General features: G+C 40.8%; 1 protein-coding gene across 4 annotated transcripts in view; it reads left to right on the forward strand.

Annotated features, from left to right (window-relative positions):
• Nucleotides 1–19,268, forward strand: part of LOC106052506 (potassium channel subfamily T member 2-like) — a 138,783-nt gene that overhangs the window by 33,933 nt on the left and 85,582 nt on the right. For all 4 annotated transcript variants that reach the window (XM_056016391.1, XM_056016390.1, XM_056016392.1 and 1 more), the window contains exons 4-7: nucleotides 4,694–4,790; nucleotides 7,250–7,324; nucleotides 7,477–7,585; nucleotides 17,351–17,425. In XM_056016391.1, coding sequence (XP_055872366.1) covers nucleotides 4,694–4,790; nucleotides 7,250–7,324; nucleotides 7,477–7,585; nucleotides 17,351–17,425 — 356 coding nt within the window. The remainder of the gene's footprint in view (nucleotides 1–4,693; nucleotides 4,791–7,249; nucleotides 7,325–7,476; nucleotides 7,586–17,350; nucleotides 17,426–19,268) is intronic.

Raw genomic sequence — 19,268 nt, forward strand, 5'->3', positions numbered from 1 at the left:
TTACTTCACATTGTACCTTACGTGTAGGTACCTGTACTATTGGCCTGTGTCACTAATTACTTCACATTGTACCTTACGTGTAGGTACCTGTACTATTAGCCTGTGTCACTAATTACTTCACATTGTAACCTTACGTGTAGGTACCTGTACTATTGGCCTGTGTCACTAATTACTTCACATTGTACCTTACGTGTAGGTACCTATACTATTGGCCTGTGTCACTAATTACTTCACATTGTACCTTACGTGTAGGTACCTGTACTATTGGCCTGTGTCACTAATTACTTCACATTGTAACCTTACGTGTAGGTACCTGTACTATTGGCCTGTGTCACTAATTACTTCACATTGTACCTTACGTGTAGGTTCCTGTACTATTGGCCTGTGTCACTAATTACTTCACATTGTAACCTTACGTGTAGGTACCTGTACTATTGGCCTGTGTCACTAATTACATACTGTATAGTGACTGTTCTGCATGAAAGATTTCGCCTTTTAAGGGTAATAAACCTAACTAATGACTCAGAAACTTTTTGCATGAAAAATCAATAAACTAGATAATAATTTCTGCTAAGCACGCTGAAGTCGGAAAGTGACTATTAACCAGAGTACTCTCAAGAACCAAATCGTTGCTTAGACGGCTACAGACGGATTCAGTCACGGAACTTTCCTCTAATAATAATACTATGTATCTTCTCTCCCGATACGCGGTTCGAATGCCGAAGCGAAATTGTTCTTTAAGAACAAGGTGTGAGATAAAAGCCTCTACAGTTGTCCCTGGACTTATGCGGAAGGGCTATACCACGGGTTTCCAAAATATATAATGAAAAACTTTCTGAATGCTGATTGGCCGAAATAATCGTAGAGCGCGCAATCACGTGTCAATCCAGACCAATTGTTATAGTAGGCCTCAACATTGACGTCGCAGCCTGTGTAGACCAATAGCTCGTTGCCCCGTCACAGGTGTCACATTAGAAACGGTTGGCATGTAAAGATTATTAGGAAAATGGGAAATTGTTATTTAGGACAGGGGTGGGCAAATTAAGGCCCGCGGGCCACATGCGGCCCGCTGGAGTGTTTAATGCGGCCCGCCGACACATACAGAGGTCAGGTGTGCCCACAGTATATACTTATAAAAATGCAAAATTATTAAAAATAATATAAATATAAATTATTGAAACTGTCATTATAAAAAGTTTCAAGCAAATGAAGACTATGCTTATTGGCTATACATCAATACACTTCATTCAAGACACAATATCTGATCAGTATTTATTCAATGCTATAAAGAACTGTGTTGAATGTTGGGTCTGCTTGGAACAAGATGGCAAGGGTGACAACTGGTGGAGCTCGATCTTTGACTGAGTAAAATGGTGTGTTTTTTTTAAATACCCCTACCATGTCATTGAAACAGGAAAGTTTGCACAAAGCTTCATACAATTTCAGCTTCTTAATATCAAGAGAAAAATATAATAATCAAACTTGCTAGGGCCATGATGTATTAACCACAGGTAGCTTCGATTATGAATAAAATAATCCAATATTTCCTCTATCATAGCATGGGCAAGGCAAACGAGAACACTGTAAAATCTCAAGGAAGAAATTGTTACGTTACTTGAAGGACATTGACTGTGACTTTGTTACCAATATTTCTAAAGAGTGGAAGACAGATTTCATGTTTCATAATCGCTATTGCAATGAGTCTTTTGCATATGAAATGTAAATGGATGTTAAATCTTTTCAAACAAGGCTCTCCCATTTCTACAAGCAAGCAAAAAGAAAACAGGTTTTGTCATGGTTTCCAGATCAGGCAGTTCTCCGAATAGTTTTGGTTCTATAGGAGGGCTTTAGGGCCAGAGTCCTGTTCGGGTCTCTGATTTAGTATGCACCATTGAAGGACATGGTCAGCATTCTCTGGTGATGCTCCAAAAGGGCAAGTTTCGCTCGTCCCGACATTTAACTTCCGGAACATATATTGTCTCATCCAGTGAACAATCATTATATTTTGGGTGGGGGGGGGAACTAAACAAGTATAATTACTGGTCGACTTTGACTGTAATTTGACAGCAGTCACAAGGGTAACAACTAGTAAGCTAGTTCCACAGTTCCGAACATTATGCACGAGTGTAAGAAGTAAAATACTGCACATTAAGTACAACTGTATATTAGTGGGGTTATTGTAATATAAAAAGACAACAGCAATTAAAAAAATTATTAATTGATTTCAAAAATTGCTAACTCCTCTTGTAATTCCTTAACATGGAGTGTAGAAAAAAAGAAACGTGAATATAATACAGTGTAACTATGAATTAAAAGTTAGCTAGAGTATCTTTCTAAGTTGTATATACATATGCGGCCCGCCATTCCCAAATTTAAAGAAATGCGGCCCTCGATCCAAAAAGGTTGCCCACCCCTGATTTAGGAGATGAAAGTCTTCTGATGCTGTTGGTATCCACAAACTAGTGTACGTATAGGAAATACCGAGGCAGCGTTAAAGAAAGTACACACACAAAGTATATTCCTTGATGGGTTGTCAGGTCAAACTTGGTTTCAAACGTGACATGTAGCAGCCTTGCCACTGGCTTCAATTTGATTTGATTTCTACACGTTTTCCTATTCAAATCCGATTGGATGATAATTGGTCGCTTCCGGCTACTTTTTTTTTTTTGAGGCCAAGGTGAACTGTTAAACAATGATAGCCTCGTAGAATCGACAGGTCATAATTGCTGTTTTTACTGAAACTGAACAGTGTTAGCAACCAAAAATATGCTGAGAACTTGCATGGTAATTGGTATTCTACAGATGCCGGGAAGGCTTCCAAAAGATTGAGTCACAAGTCCCAGTTAATGAGAACTGAACTGGATTCCGAAGCTGAAGGTGACAAGGAAATCTAAGATCGCGGGGCCTGGGGCTGTTGCCCCACTTGCCACCCCCTAGGGCCGCTACTGAGTTTACGTGTGCAGGAAGTGACGTAAAGACATGATGTTTTATAAATATAATATAATAAATATAATATTATGTTTAAAATATAAATTATGTTTTAAATACTCAATCAATTGTTGAGAAATTCGCAGATCCATTTCTTTTTGTTCTTGACCATTGATGGGCCGCGCTACTAAAAACTCTCGATCTGGATGGACAACAGAAGTGGGTCTTGTAGCATCACGTCTTCACCTTGCTTGGGGAGCCTAGTTGACCTCCTAGTTGACCTTTATTGGGGAGCCTAGTTGACCTTGCTTGGGGAGCCTAGTTGACCTTCATTTGGGGAGCTCGCTTCCTAGTTAACTTTGATTGGAAGGTCATCTTGTATTTGGCAGAAGGGTACAACCAATAAAGCTAGTCTATGGGGGGGGGGGGGGGAGCTCAGTGTAGAGAGGCCTTCAACTCTGTCCGTTCCCGTGTTCACAAAAAGTTGTTTTTGTTTTAAAACAATTCCTCTAGTCAAGTTGCACATTCCTGGAGCAAAAACTGATGGAAACGTTTGGAAAACTGTCTCTAACACACACACACACACACACAAATACTTTCAATTTGGCGAGATGATCTTGAACAGACACTATGTCTTGGGGTATTTCACCTTGTGGGCCCTATTCATCCAAGAGATGTTTAGATAGATGTTTGTAACCTTGTCTAGATAGATGTTTGTAACCTTGTCTCGATAGATGTTTGTAATCTTGTCTAGATAGATGTTTGTAACCTTGTCTAGATAGATGTTTGTAACCTTGTCTCGATAGATGTTTGTAATCTTGTCTAGATAGATGTTTGTAACCTTGTCTAGATAGATGTTTGTAACCTTGTCTAGATAGATGTTTGTAACCTTGTCTAGATAGATGTTTGGAACCTTGTCTCGATAGATGTTTGTTATCTTGTCTAGATAGATGTTTTGTATCCTTGTCTCGATAGATGTTTTGTATCCTTGTCTAGATAGATGTTTATATCTTTATCTAGATATTTATTTGTATCCTTGTCTCGATAGATGTTTTGTATCCTTGTCTAGATAGATGTTTTGTATCCTTGTCTCGATAGATGTTTTGTATCCTTGTCTCGATAGATGTTTTGTATCCTTGTCTAGATAGATGTTTTGTATCCTTGTCTCGATAGATGTTTTGTATCCTTGTCTAGATAGATGTTTTGTATCCTTGTCTAGATAGATGTTTTGTATCCTTGTCTCGATAGATGTTTTGTATCCTTGTCTAGATAGATGTTTTGTATCCTTGTCTAGATAGATGTTTTGTATCCTTGTCTAGATAGATGCTTATATCTTTATCTAGATATATATTTTTTGTATCCTTGTCTAGATAGATGTTTCTATCCTTGTCTAGATAGATGTTTCTGTCCTTGTCTAGATAGATGTTTCTATCCTTGTCTAGATAGATGTTTCTATCATTGTCTAGATAGTTTGTATCCTTGGCTATCATTTTAGATTTTTGTGTCCTTGTCTAGATAGATGTTTGTATATCCTTGTCTAGATAGATGTTTGTATATCCTTGTCTAGATAGATGTTTGTATATCCTTGTCTAGATAGATGTTTGTATATCCTTGTCTAGATAGATGTTTGTATATCCTTGTCTAGGTAGATGTTTGTATATCCTTGTCTAGGTAGATGTTTGTATGTCCTTGTCTAGATAGATGTTTGTATATCCTTGTCTAACCATGTAGTTAAATGGCATCAACCTATTTTTATTTCTTCCAGGAATCAATATTTCTATTGTATATATCACAGCCAAAGTGATCATGTGTGCCCTGTATGTTGTAAGGGTCTGTCTGGATGACCCACAGCAGTATGCTTGGTAAGTACTGGGACATGTTCAACTAGACAGACACTTTTTGACATGGCAGACAATTGAAGAACATTAAACAAAAAATATCTAGAATATATTTTATCCTTAGGCTATGGCGCTATTCCTGACGCTATTCCTGACGCTATTCCTGACGCTATTCGTGACCTTATCGAAAATACCAACTATAACAATTTTAACTGCATTTTCTTGATACAAAAGAATAGCTTTTCTTTTGTATCATGAAAATGCAGTCTTGATGACCCACAGCAGTGTGCCCTGTATGTAGTACAAGTCTTTTGGATGACCCACAGCAGTGTGCCCTGTATGTAGTACAAGTCTGTCTGACCCACAGCAGTGTGTACTGTATGTAGTACAAGTCTATATGAATGACCCACAGCAGTATGCCCTGTATGTAGTACAAGACTATATGAATGACCCACAGTAGTATGCCCTGTATGTAGTACAAGTCTATATGGATGACCCACAGCAGTGTGCCCTGTATGTAGTACAAGTCTATATGAATGACCCACAGCAGTATGCCCTGTATGTAGTACAAGTCTTTTGGATGACCCACAGCAGTGTGCCCTGTATGTAGTACAAGTCTATATGAATGACCCACAGCAGTATGCCCTGTATGTAGTACAAGTCTTTTGGATGACCCACAGCAGTGTGCCCTGTATGTAGTACAAGTCTATATGAATGACCCACAGCAGTATGCCCTGTATGTAGTACAAGTCTTTTGGATGACCCACAGCAGTGTGCCCTGTATGTAATACAAGTCTATATGAATGTTCTAGAGCATTATGTTTTTAGGATGACCATATGCCCGCAGGCTCCCCCCCCCCCTGGATTCTGAATTGAAAATTGTTTGCACCATCAAAACAATGATTGTATCAATCTGACCAACTGAACATAGTGGCTGCTCACTGAGACACCATCAAAACAATGATTGTATCAATCTGTCCAACTGAACATAGTGGCTGCTCATTGAGACACCATCAAAACAATGATTGTATCAATCTGTCCAACTGAACATAGTGGCTGCTCATTGAGACACCATCAAAACAATGATTGTATCAATCTGACCAACTGAACATAGTGGCTGCTCATTGAGACACCATTAAAACAATGATTGTAGCAATCTGTCCAACTGAACATAGTGGCTGCTCATTGAGATATCATTAAAACACACACACAACAACACTTTGAGCATGCTGATGAACAGTTTAGGGATGCCATGAGACCACCTTGTTGCTACTGGTATCACTTGTATAGCAGACATTGAACTTGTTTGACTACTAGGATCAATGTATAGCAGACATTGAACTTGTTTGACTACTAGGATCACATGTATAGCAGATATTGAACTTGTTTGACTGCTGGGATCACATGTATAGCAGACATTGAACTTGTTTGACTGCTGGGATCACATGTATAACAGATATTGAACTTGTTGCTACTGGGATCAAATGTATAGCAGACATTGAACTTGTTTGACTACTAGGATCACATGTATAGCAGACATTGAACTTGTTTGACTACTAGGATCACATGTATAGCAGATATTGAACTTGTTTGACTGCTGGGATCACATGTATAGCAGACATTGAACTTGTTTGACTACTAGGATCAATGTATAGCAGACATTGAACTTGTTTGACTACTAGGATCACATGTATAGCAGATATTGAACTTGTTTGACTGCTGGGATCACATGTATAGCAGACATTGAACTTGTTTGACTGCTGGGATCACATGTATAACAGATATTGAACTTGTTGCTACTGGGATCACATGTATAGCAGACATTGAAATTGTTTGACTACTGGGATTTAGAAGTCTCTAGCATAAAGTACAAGATGATAACATTTTTAAACAAATCTATGGATGTTTGTCAAGATGCTGTTAGCCTTCCATTTGTTCCACCTGCAATGTAAATATTGCCTTAAAAAAACCTAAATGATGCTCTGCCAGATGTTGTAAGGTATTTGTATGATTACTGTATTGGTTGTCAAACTGCAGAGTGACTCCAACATTTCCAATACCATTATGAACAAGCAATTCAGTGGAGGTACACAATTCTCATTTCAGCTGTCTTTTGGTGGTCATCACTCCCAATGTTTGTCTACAAGTTGATCACCCCCCCCCCCATGTCTACAAGTTGATCACCCCCCCCCCTTATGTCTACAAGTTGATCACTTCCTGAGAGAACAGGAGTACACTTGTGGAATTTCTTGTTGGTGATGTTACTATGAGTTGTTTCTTATTGATCTGAGGGGAAAAGGAGGGGGGGGCTTAAAAGAAATCAATTTGAAACCAGGGATACAATAGAATGACTAGATCAACATTTTTGACATAGGTTAGCATGGGTAGCAGCTTGTCTATACATACATCTGTAACTACTTTTGTTTCGCCTCTATGTCTCTCTGTATGTCTCTCTCTAAACAACTGAATGGTTTGGTCCTCAGTCATGGTGTCCCTTGTAACACTACCAGTAAAACAGAAGGTGGAGAAAATGGATTTACATCTACAGACATTAACTGGTAATGTTTGTTTTCTTGTCAGATTTCTGTGTGCTGAAACTGTTGGCTCTCTTGTTATTTTACATTAGACTAAGACTTTACTTTTCTCTAGGATTAGTTTCAATGCAAACATATCTACGTTGTTTTGAGACTGTTTCTTGGCTTATCCACAGGCATGTTTTGTTGTGGGTTAGGCGTCCATTATGGTTGTGGGCCATTCAAGTTTTCTTGGCTGCAGTCACATTGCTGAAGACATGTATCATTGTTGGTGTAACTGTCAAGGTGAGTCCATCCTCTAAACATTTGAGATAGGGTCCAAATAACACAGTGCACATGGATGACATTTGAGATAGGGTCCAAATAACACAGTGCACATGGATGACATTTGAGATAGGGTCCAAATAACACAGTGCACATGGATGACATTTGAGATAGGGTCCAAATAACACAGTGCACATGGATGACATTTGAGATAGGGTCCAAATAACACAGTGCACATGGATGACATTTGAGATAGGGTCCAAATAACACTGCACATGGATGACATTTGAGATAGGGTCCAAATAACACAGTGCACATGGATTACATTTGAGATAGGGTCCAAATAACACAGTGCACATGGATGACATTTGAGATAGGGTCCAAATAACACAGTGCACATGGATGACATTTGAGATAGGGTCCAAATAACACAGTGCACACGGATGACATTTGAGATAGGGTCCAAATAACACAGTGCACATGGATGACATTTGAGATAGGGTCCAAATAACACAGTGCACATGGATGACATTTGAGATAGGGTCCAAATAACACAGTGCACATGGATGACATTTGAGATAGGGTCCAAATAACACAGTGCACATGGATGACATTTGAGATAGGGTCCAAATAACACAGTGCACATGGATGACATTTGAGATAGGGTCCAAATAACACAGTGCACATGGATGACATTTGAGATAGGGTCCAAATAACACAGTGCACATGGATGACATAGTTTCTTAAATTTCAGCCTAACTAATACATGGAATAACAAACAAACAATGGACCTGTTGTATTGATTTTGTCAGTGTGTGGGTCAACATTTCAAACTTAGATACATAAAGACATTCCTTTATAAAAATCTTAAAATCAATGTGTTTTTGTTTTATGATGAGGTATTAGTATATGTTCGTCCCGAGACATGACGTTAAACTGCGCTCCTCTTTCCTTAGCACTTTTGGAGCTCAAAAGTGCCCTACTTCTTTTCTATCATTGTGTCTGCCTCCTCTTTTCCTAAGTCTGCCTTCATTGATCATCACACTGTCTCCTTAACTTTTAATTCTCACTACGTCCTAGACCAGTCCGTTTGCCGTGGACTGCGACGGGTAAGGGGGGATAAAGAGATCCTAGTGTTTGAGTGGTGGCTATCTAAGGATAAACCACAACAACACAATACTTTGGCTCCAAGTTCCCCTAGACCTGAGACCCAGATGGCCCGCGTCGTCGACCTTTGCTGGAGGGCGGTGGCTGGAGGGTCAATCAGGGAGCTGCTGTATCGGACACATGTCCGATGTAGCAGCTGACTGAGTATAGCACCTGTGTAGCCCTGGCGGGCTCATTCTGGACATCCGAATGGCCCGTCCCCTTGTTCTACTCGATGGCGGGTGGGGAGCACAGGTGCCGAATTAACCAAAATATATATGGACAAAAAAACACACACAAAACTACTTGCCCCAGACCTATGTCTGGGCAAGAAACGTCGAATTGATGATAAAAAAGAGGAGGTCCCAAAAAGCTGTGCCACCTGGCCATCATTTCTGGTGGTTAGGTGCACAGAGGAGGGAAAAAGCCTGACAAAGTTGAGCCCTTTTATTATCTATAAGGGACTCAAATCAGTAGTGGGAGAGCCCAAGAGTGTGTCTAAGCTACACAAATCAATGGAACTCCTTGTAGAAGTAGACAGCAAGACACACTCTGATGGGCTTTTAAGATGCAGAAGACTCTGTGATCTCCAAGTGGAAGTCATGCCACACAAGAGTCTGAACACCAGCAGAGGTGTAATCAGCTCTAGGGACCTACTGGAATGTTCCGAGAAGGAAATAGTGGAGGGCATTGAAGGAGTCACCCATGCCCGGCGCATTACCAGGCGCAGGGAGGGTGAGGAGGTCAAAACCGCCACTATTATCCTCACATTCAGAACTAGGACACCGCCAGAGTATGTGAAGGCAGGATACCTACGAGTTCCAGTGAGGCCCTACATACCTAACCCCATGAGGTGCTTCAAGTGCCAGGGTTATGGACACGGCGCGGCAGTCTGCAAGAGGAACACTGTGTGTGCCAGATGTGCTGGAGAGGGTCATGAGGACAAGGGCTGCACAGCCCAGTTCAAATGCCCAAACTGTCAAGCTGGCCACTCAGCCTACTCCAAGGACTGCCCTGTGTGGAGTACAAGGCAAGAAACGGATGTACCTTTAGCCAGGTGAAATTGGCTGTACTGGCCCTACCCAAGGGCCAATTCGGCTTGACAAAGACCTACACCCAGGCTGTTGCTAAGAAAGGAAGATCCATAGCCACAGAGACGGACACATTGACCCCACCACCCCCTCCTCCTCCTCCAACTCAGAAGAAAACACCGCCAAAGAACACACCTCTGAAGAAACAAGAAAGCCCTGTTGTCATGCTAAAGAACAGGTTCTCTGTGCTCGCTGATGAGAGCATGGAGACTGAGCAGCATGTCAAAACCAATACTCCGGGAGAACCCGGAGACATCATGTCTGACACAGGTTCTCCTCAGAGAACCCAGCCAGATACCCCAACCTCTACCGAGTTAGAGGTTGACCAACTCCCTAAGGGGAGAAATCAAAGCGGAGAGGATGCCCGAGGTGAGAGAGGAGGAAATAACCTCCACTCTAACCAGAGAGATCTCCCCTCTCCAGAGAGAAAGACTTCCCCCAAAAGGGGGTTGTCCTCTTCTCCATCCAAACCCAAGAATAAAAATACCAAGGTCACTGGAATAAAGAGAAACCCCTCCGGGGGCCTCCCAAGGCCAAATAGCTCCAAGTAGGTCATCTAGAATAAGCCATGGATTCCAGAATTTTACAGTGGAATTGTAGAGGCCTCAAGGCCAATTACGAGGAAATGCAGCTACTGATGGACTCTGAGACTCCTGTAGCTGTCTGCTTACAGGAAACATTTCTGAAAGATTGCATCAGCTTCCGAAGCTACCGTGCTTACAGCAAGAATGTTGAGGATGCAGAGAGAGCATCAGGTGGAGTCTGTATCCTTGTGAAGGATAGCATCCCCCATGAGAGGGTAGAACTACAGACCACACTACAGGCCGTAGCAGCTAGGATATAACCCTTCACAAGGTTATCACTTGCTGCAGCCTGTATCTACCACCAGGCGCTCCATTAAACCGAACAGACATGGAGGACCTATTGAAACAACTCCCCTGGCCTTATTTAATCCTTGGGGATTTCAATGCCCATAACACCATGTGGGGATCCAACAATACCGACACAAGAGGTCGTATGCTGGAGGATATCTTCCTACAACATGATTTATGCATACTTAATGATGCATCACCGACCTACTTGCACCCAGGAACTGGATCACTCACATGCATTGACCTCACCGTATGCATCCCCGGACTTCTGGACGACTTTAAATGGTCAGTTAGCAATGATCTACGGGGAAGTGATCACTTCCCAATCATCATTACTAACAATTTCCCTTCATTAGGACGACCTCAGCGGTGGAAACTGAATAAGGCCGATTGGGAACAATTCCAAAAAAGATGCTCCGAGGATATCACAGAAAATATCCTCAAGGAACAGAACCCAGCTGATACCTTTGCTAGCAAGCTACTAAGTATAGCCAGGAAAGTTGTACTCCTAACCTCTGCAAATCCAAAACGGCCTAGCAAACCATGGTTTGATACAGCTTGCAAAAGTGCTATTGGCGATAGGAAAAAACGACTGGCTGCATTTATAAAGAATCCTTCCCAGGAAAACCTAAAGCTATTCAGGATAGCTAGAGCAAAGGCTAGACAAACCATACGGTCAGCCAAAAGGAATTCCTGGAGAAGTTTTGTCGGCAGTCTGGATGCCAAAACTTCTGCTAGAGCGGTTTGGAAGGCAGTAAGGCGAATCAAAGGGAAAGAATCAAATGCAATAGGGCATTTGAAAAACCAAGGACGAACTGTCACGTCCCCCAGAGCAATAGCTGACTGCCTTGCATCCTCAATAGCAGAAAAATCATCCACTGCACACTACTTGCCAGAGTTCCAAAAAGTCAAAACCAGGGAGGAAAGACACCCAATTGATTTCAGGTCAGAGAACAATGAAGACTACAACAAACCGTTCTCGCTTGAGGAACTGAGGGAATCGCTGGACAAGTCACATGACACAGCGCCTGGAGAAGACGAAATCCATTACCAGTTCCTCAAGCACCTTCCCGAACCCTCATTGGCAGTCCTGCTAGGGGTCTATAACTGTGTGTGGCAAACAGGCGCTTTCCCAAACAGCTGGAGGAAAGCCACAGTTATACCGATACCTAAACCAGGAAGAGACGGCTCTGACCCAGCTAACTATCGACCAATAGCACTAACAAGCTGCATCTGCAAAACCATGGAAAGAATGATTAACAGTAGGCTGGTCTGGTACCTGGAAAGGAATAAAGTGATCTCAAACTACCAGTGCGGATTCCGGCAGGGGCGGACAACAACTGACCACCTGGTAAGGCTGGAAGCTTATATTAGAAATGCATACTTAGAAGAGAACATCTAGTAGCTGTATTCTTCGATATAGAAAAGGCCTATGACACAACCTGGAAACATGGCATTCTATGTGACCTGGCGCTTATGGGGCTTAAGGGACACCTCCCCCGTTTTGTGGAGGAATTCCTGAAAGATCGAAAATTTCAGGTTCGAGTGGGCAACTCCGCTTCTGACACTCATGACCAGGAAATGGGTGTACCCCAGGGCAGCATTCTGTCAGTCACCCTGTTCAACATTAAAATAAATAGCATCATAAATGCGCTGTCCCCTGGCATAGAGTGCTCTTTGTATGTTGATGACTTTGTCATTCTTACTTATGGGAAAAACATGAACACCTTAGAAAGAAAATTACAGTTATGTTTAAACAAAATTCAGGGTTGGGCAAACTATAATGGTTTCAAATTCTCAGACTCCAAAACAGTTAGTATGCATTTTTGTAATCTAAGGGGACTCCACCCAGACCCTGAACTATTTATACACAAAAAGAAGATGTCGTGAAAACTACAAAATTTTTAGGCCTCACCTTAGATTCCAAATTTAATTTTCTCCCCCACATTAAGGAACTTAAGAAGAAATGCCAAAAGTCATTAAACATACTAAGAGTACTCAGCCATACGGACTGGGGAGCTGACAGAGATACCTTGCTGCTGCTCTATCGGAGTCTAATTTGATCCAAGCTAGACTACGGATCCATAATATATGGAGCAGCAAGGAAGTCGTACCTAAAAATACTGGAACCAATACAAAATGCTGCCCTGCGTCTCTGTCTCGGCGCGTTTCGTACATCACCTATCCCAAGTCTCCATGTGGAGGCTGGAGAACTCCCCATGGATATAAGAATGAAAAATCTTGCAATGCAGTATATAGTCAAGCTAAAATCCTACCCCACGAACCCTGCTTTTGACTCCATATTTAACCCCACATAGGTAGAATTATACAATCGAAGGCCTAACGTCATACAGCTGTTGGGCCTTCGAATGAGAGAACCCATCCAAAATTTAACCCCACCCATTGACCAAATCTCTAAAATAGAAACCCCTCAGAACCCTCCTTGGCTAATGAATAAACCCAAATTAAATTTATCCCTCCTTAATTTCAAAAAAGAAAATACAGACCCAAGCATACTACAAGTCCACTTTAGGGAACTGCAGGAGAGCTACGGAGATTGTGGCACCATCTACACAGACGGATCCAAAATGGAGGGAAAGGTCGCGTGTGCCTGCTCCTTTCGGAACAAAACAATCTCCCGTAGACTCCCTGATGGCTGCTCCATCTTTACGGCCGAATTGCACGCAATATTGCTTGCACTTATGGCCGTAAAAGCATCAGAAAGGAGTAAATTTATAATCTGCTCCGACTCCAAATCTGCATTGCAAGCTTTGGGGTGGATGAAGACTGACATCCCATTGGTACATAAGAGCCTGAAGCTGTTGGACCAAATAACAGCCGACCGTAGGGATGTCACCTTCATCTGGGTCCCCTCCCATGTTGGCATTGAGGGAAACGAAGCCGCAGACAGAGAAGCAAAGAGAGCCCTAAATCATGCGGTGTCAGGAACCCAAATTCCCTACTCGGACCTGAGACAAAGTATTGCCTCTGCCACCTATCGAGAGTGGCAGAACCGATGGGAGGCTGAGACTCACAGTAAACTCAGGCAGATTGTGGCGGATGTCAGGTGGCGGCCCACATCTAAGGGTCTGACAAGGCGTGGTAGCACGACCATGTCCAGACTTAGGATTGGCCACACCTACATCATGCACTCTTTTGTACTGAAGAGAGAGGAGCCCCCACTTTGCGAGTACTGTGACTCTCGCCTCACCGTGGAACATATCCTCGTTGATTGCCCCAGATACCAGGATGTCAGGGCGAAATATTTTAGAGCCACTAATTTAAAAACACTATTTGATAATGTCGACCCTGGGTAGGTACTGGGCTTTATTCGGGAAGTGGGGCTATCTACGAAGATCTGATATATGAATTTGTGAACATGCACTATTTACATTAGATTTTTACCAAATATTTAAATTTTTACTACCTTTACTATTTTAACTGTGAATAGACCTTGATTTTAATTATATGACTGCATAGAATCTGGCCCTTGTTGTTTAGAGAGAGAGTAGTCCTTAAGGGACTGCAGGCACGACATGGCCTAAATTGTGCCGATGTGCCTCAAATAAAACAATCAATCATTAGTATATGTCAACACTTTAAGTTGACTCCAATTACTTTATTATCTTCAATGCTATCAGAAGAACAATGGGTAAGTACATTAGTTTAACAAGTACTTAGTATTTTTACCAATCTAGCAAGTACTTGCACTTGTCCCATAATAACAAGTATTTCTAACTATCTAGGAAGTACTTGTCACTAAATCTATGAGATAATAGAGCAATAAGACATTTAGCTGCTAAATCTAAGAGTTTTTTAATATTTTTTTTTTCTATTCAATATTAATTGCTTTGTCCTCAACACTTCTAGGTTGTGTCTCTTTCTTTCTAGGTCTTGGAACAATTTATGTTGACCCTCCAAATAGTATTTATTTAGACAATTTATCTCCAGATATGATTTATTTAGACAATTTATCTCCAGATATGATTTATTTAGACAATTTATCTCCAGATATGATTTATTTAGACCACTTATCTCCAGATATGATTTATTTAGACCACTTGTCTCCAAATATTTTTTATTTAGACCCCTTATCTCCAGATATGATTTATTTAGACCACTTATCTCCAGATACTAAATCTATTTACTTATACCACTAAACTCGAGATACTATTTATTCAGGCCACTTAACTCTAGGCACTATTTATTAATTTATATCATCAAACTTGTAATATGTTTTTAGACCACTTAACTCCAGGATCTAGTTCTTTTAACCACAGAATATCAGGTCCCTTTTTTTTAACCATCAAACTTTAGTTACTATTTCCTTAGACTTGCCAAGTGAAGTTACTATTTCCTTAGACTTGTCAAGTGAAGTTACTATTTCCTTAGACTTGCCAAGCTTGCAATAGTTATTATTGCCTTAGACTTGCCTAGTGAAGTTACTATTTCCTTAGACTTACCAAGTGAAGTTACTATTTCCTTAGACTTGCCAAGTGAAGTTACTATTTCCTTAGACTTGCCAAGTGAAGTTACTATTTCCTTAGACTTGCCAAGCTTGCAATAGTTACTATTTCCTTAGACTTTGGAAGGGAAGTTACTATTTCCTTAGATTTCCAAACTTGAGTTACTATTTCCTTAGACTTGCCTAGTGAAGTTACTATTTCCTTAGATTTCCAAACTTGAGTTACTATTTCCTTAGACTTGCCTAGTGAAGTTACTATTTCCTTAGATTTCCAAACTTGAGTTACTATTTCCTTAGACTTGAAAAGGGAAATTTCTGAGACCTTGTAATGTCTTAATTGTAACTGTCACTAAACACTGACATGATTAGCTAAAAATAAAATGTGACAATATTCCTGAAACATCAGTGCGACAAATGACTTGCTAATTCAATCAATTATCTTCATAATTAGAAAAATATAATGTGTGGTAAGCACATTGTACTGTTGATTTCCATGTTTGTAATGCAGTCTTTGTATGAGATGTCTCAACTCCTTCTGGAACATGTCTGGAACATGGCTCCAATCTTCCTTTCATTTTCTGTAGTTAAAGTTCACGCTTTGCATGCATACAAGAATGTCCCCATGACAAAGGGGCTTATTGGTCTGATTTCAATGCTGAGGGCTATGCCAAATTGTATTGAACTTTGCTGTTGTTTGATTCTGGACAGTAATTCAGGTCAGGTACCTTCAGAGCTATAAATATACAAGCATTGGTCACTTCGTATTGGTGTTGTTTTACCTCTGATCTTGGTGTGCTTGGTCAAACCCTGTTCTTATTATGTTTGATTTGGGGCATATATTTGCATTCCACATGCTTTTGGAGTATTGTCTCTGTGCATCACCTAGACCCCAGCTATTTCTACCTGCCTGACCTGTCTATGTGCATCAGCTAGACACTATTTCTTCCTGCTAGACCTGTCTCTGTGCATCAGCTAGACACTATCTCTTCCTGACAGACCTGTCTATGTGAATCAGGTAGACACTATTTCTACCTGCCAGACCTGTCTATGTGCATCAGGTAGACACTATTTCTTCCTGTCTGACCTGTCTATGTACATCAGCTAGACACTATCTCTTCCTGACAGACCTGTCTATGTGCATCAGCTAGACACTATCTTTTCCTGTCTGACCTGTCTATGTGCATCAGCTAGACATATCTCTTCCTGTCTGACCTGTCTATGTGCATCAGCTAGACACTATCTCTTCCTGCCAGACCTGTATATGTGCATCAGCTAGACATCCACAAAGTGCAAGTCATTTTTCTCCCACCATTGCATGCCGTACTTTCAAGAGCATCTTCCATTATCCTTTTATGTAAGATCACTGAAAAGTATTAGTAAGCCTTGACTCCAGCTTTGGGTGTTTAACCAATTCCCAATGTTGCTTTTGAAGTACTAGTGAGTTGGATGTAAAAGTTATTTTCATTGTTTTGATTGATATTTTATTTTTCCATAGTTCCCCAGTGTGCCAAACTGTGTTGAAAATGTTTTGAAATCTACAAATATATGAAAGAAATTATGTAGGTGTTGAAGGTATTTCTCTTTTTAAGTTTGAGGATCTGTTCTCTGTTGTGCTCTGTTCTTGGTTTTGAGATGGTTAGCATCATTTGTATCTAAAGAAAACAACAACAATACAACTCCTAACCTACTTGATGGGCACTTCCACCAGGAGCCAACACAAAACTTGATTACTCAATGTTCAAGACCTGCCTTTTTTTCATTGGCAAGATCTCACAGATCTTTCATTCTTTCATTTTTTAATTGACAAGAGATTTCCCTTCAAGCCTCTACTGTACATTTCCATAAACAGTTCTCTAGGAACTTTGTCTAGTTGTGTAGTATGTGCTCTGGTCTGTGGTTCTAGCCCTCCCCTTAACTATCCCCATCATCTTGCTGGAGGTTTAGGTTTGGAGGTCATAGATTTGAATCAACATTGGACTATCCAAGAAACTGTAAGGTTATCTAAGAAACTGTAAGGTTATCCAAGAAGCTGTAAGGTTATCCAAGAAACTATAAGGTTATCCAAGAAACTGTAAGGTTTTCCAAGAAACTGTAAGGTTTTCCAAGAAACTGTAAGGTTTTCCAAGAAACTGTAAGAATCCAAGAAATGAAAAGGTTTCTCTATGCCATTGAAATGCATGTATATATATTCTCAATATGTTCTCTTCAACAGGGAAATCTATTTATGCTGTTTTCCTCCAGAATATTTCTGTTAGAGATGGTGTGTAGTCTACCCTTTGTTTTCTCAGTAAGTCTCATTTCAATCTTCTACTGGTTTGAGTTCAGTTAGAAGACACACAAGAAATAAAAGTCAAGACACTGCAGGCATAGGAACAAACAGATTCACTCATACACTGCACCAAATAGCTGGCCAGATAGTAAAATAAGATATCTGGCCAGATTCCATTCTTACATATCTAGTAAACATAACACACTGAACATTGTGCACAATGTCTAAATAGCACATACCTTATGTTAGGGTTGTAGTTTACCTTTGTTTGTTGTTCACCTCATTGTTTTCAAGTCTAAAGTCACTCAGTTAGGACTTGATCAAATACATAAATATGAACAGCGTTGACAAACTAATCTGTGTCTCACCTGTTATATATATTTATATGTCTCACGTTATATATATATATCTGTGTGTCACCTGTTAGTGCATGTGGAATATGTACAAGTGTATATATATATCTGTGACTCACCTGTTAGTGCATGTGGAATATGTACAAGTGTATATAGATCTGTGACTCACCTGTTAGTGCATGTGGAATATGTACAAGTGTATATATTGTTATAAACTTGGTGGTGGCACAGAGAGGGGTAGTGGTGTGTGTGTAGTCAGCCGACGCAAATCGCCCCAGGCCAGCGCTAGACGAGCGGTCAACCGTGACGAGGTACGACTGTCAGCCGAGTCGTGTCAACAGGACGGTTCGGGAAGGATCGCAGCGTCACGAGAGTTGTAGTCACCTAACCACCTAGAAACGTCGAGCGGCGTTCTGTCCGGTTCGAGAAGGCCAGTAGGGACCCTATATAAAGAGCGGAGGTGTCGCAGTCAAGACGGTTCACGACAGAAGGTACAGAAAGCGGGTTTACGACAGGAGTTCAGAACACGGTCGACTACAGCACTGTTCAACGGTGTGGTCCTGTACGGAGCATTACGACGGTTCAGTGCGGAGTACTGTCAAGTACAGTTGAGACGAACGGCGTCTTGATCTTGGTCTGTGATCGAGTCCGACACAACGAGCCCAAGTGTGTGAAGTCAGTCCCGAACTGTTGAACCCAGTGCAAGCCCGGAACGAGACGGAGGGACCAGTGCAAGACTTGATACGGCGGAGAGATATTTGTTATCGCAGAGCTATTTGTACTGTTCCACGTGCTGCCAATTGTACAGTATTGGCTGTTATTTATGGACATTAAACCTTTACGTTATTTTGGAGCCCTGACTTGTCAAGTTCTTTAAGTTGGTGGTGTATGGTGCAGTTTGCAGAGAGCCTGGATAGTGAGATTCGTAACAATATATATCTGTATGTCACCTGTTAGTGCATGTGGAATATGTACAAGTGTATATATATATCTGTGTCTCACCTGTTAGTGCATGTGGAATATGTACAAGTGTATATATATCTGTGTCTCACCTGTTAGTGCATGTGGAATATGTACAAGTGTATATATATCTGTGTCTCACCATGAAGAGGCTAAAGAAACATTGTCTCTAAACGTTTAAAGTTTAAAAAAGTTTAAAGTAAACGAAGATTATTCTAAAAGCAATATTTCAAAACATTCAGTCAAAAGAGACTAACAACAGTTTTTATTCAATGCTATGAAGAACTGTGTTGAAAGTGTTGGTACAAGATGTTAAGGGTAATAACTGATGCAGTCCGTAGTTGACTGAAAAAAAACAGGCTTTTGAATAAAGTAAATAACAATATCCCAACCATTATCTCATTACATGAAAAAGTACATAAAGCTGCATAAAAAATCACATTTCGTAAAACATAAAAAAAAAAATGTTCATATGTTTGACTTAAGGCCACTGTAGGCATAAGCAAACCATGCATCTGCCCCTGGCCCATGATTGCTGGGGTCCTCGC

The sequence above is a fragment of the Biomphalaria glabrata genome, chromosome 17 (assembly GCF_947242115.1).
Source record: "Biomphalaria glabrata chromosome 17, xgBioGlab47.1, whole genome shotgun sequence".
NCBI lineage: Eukaryota > Metazoa > Mollusca > Gastropoda > Planorbidae > Biomphalaria > Biomphalaria glabrata.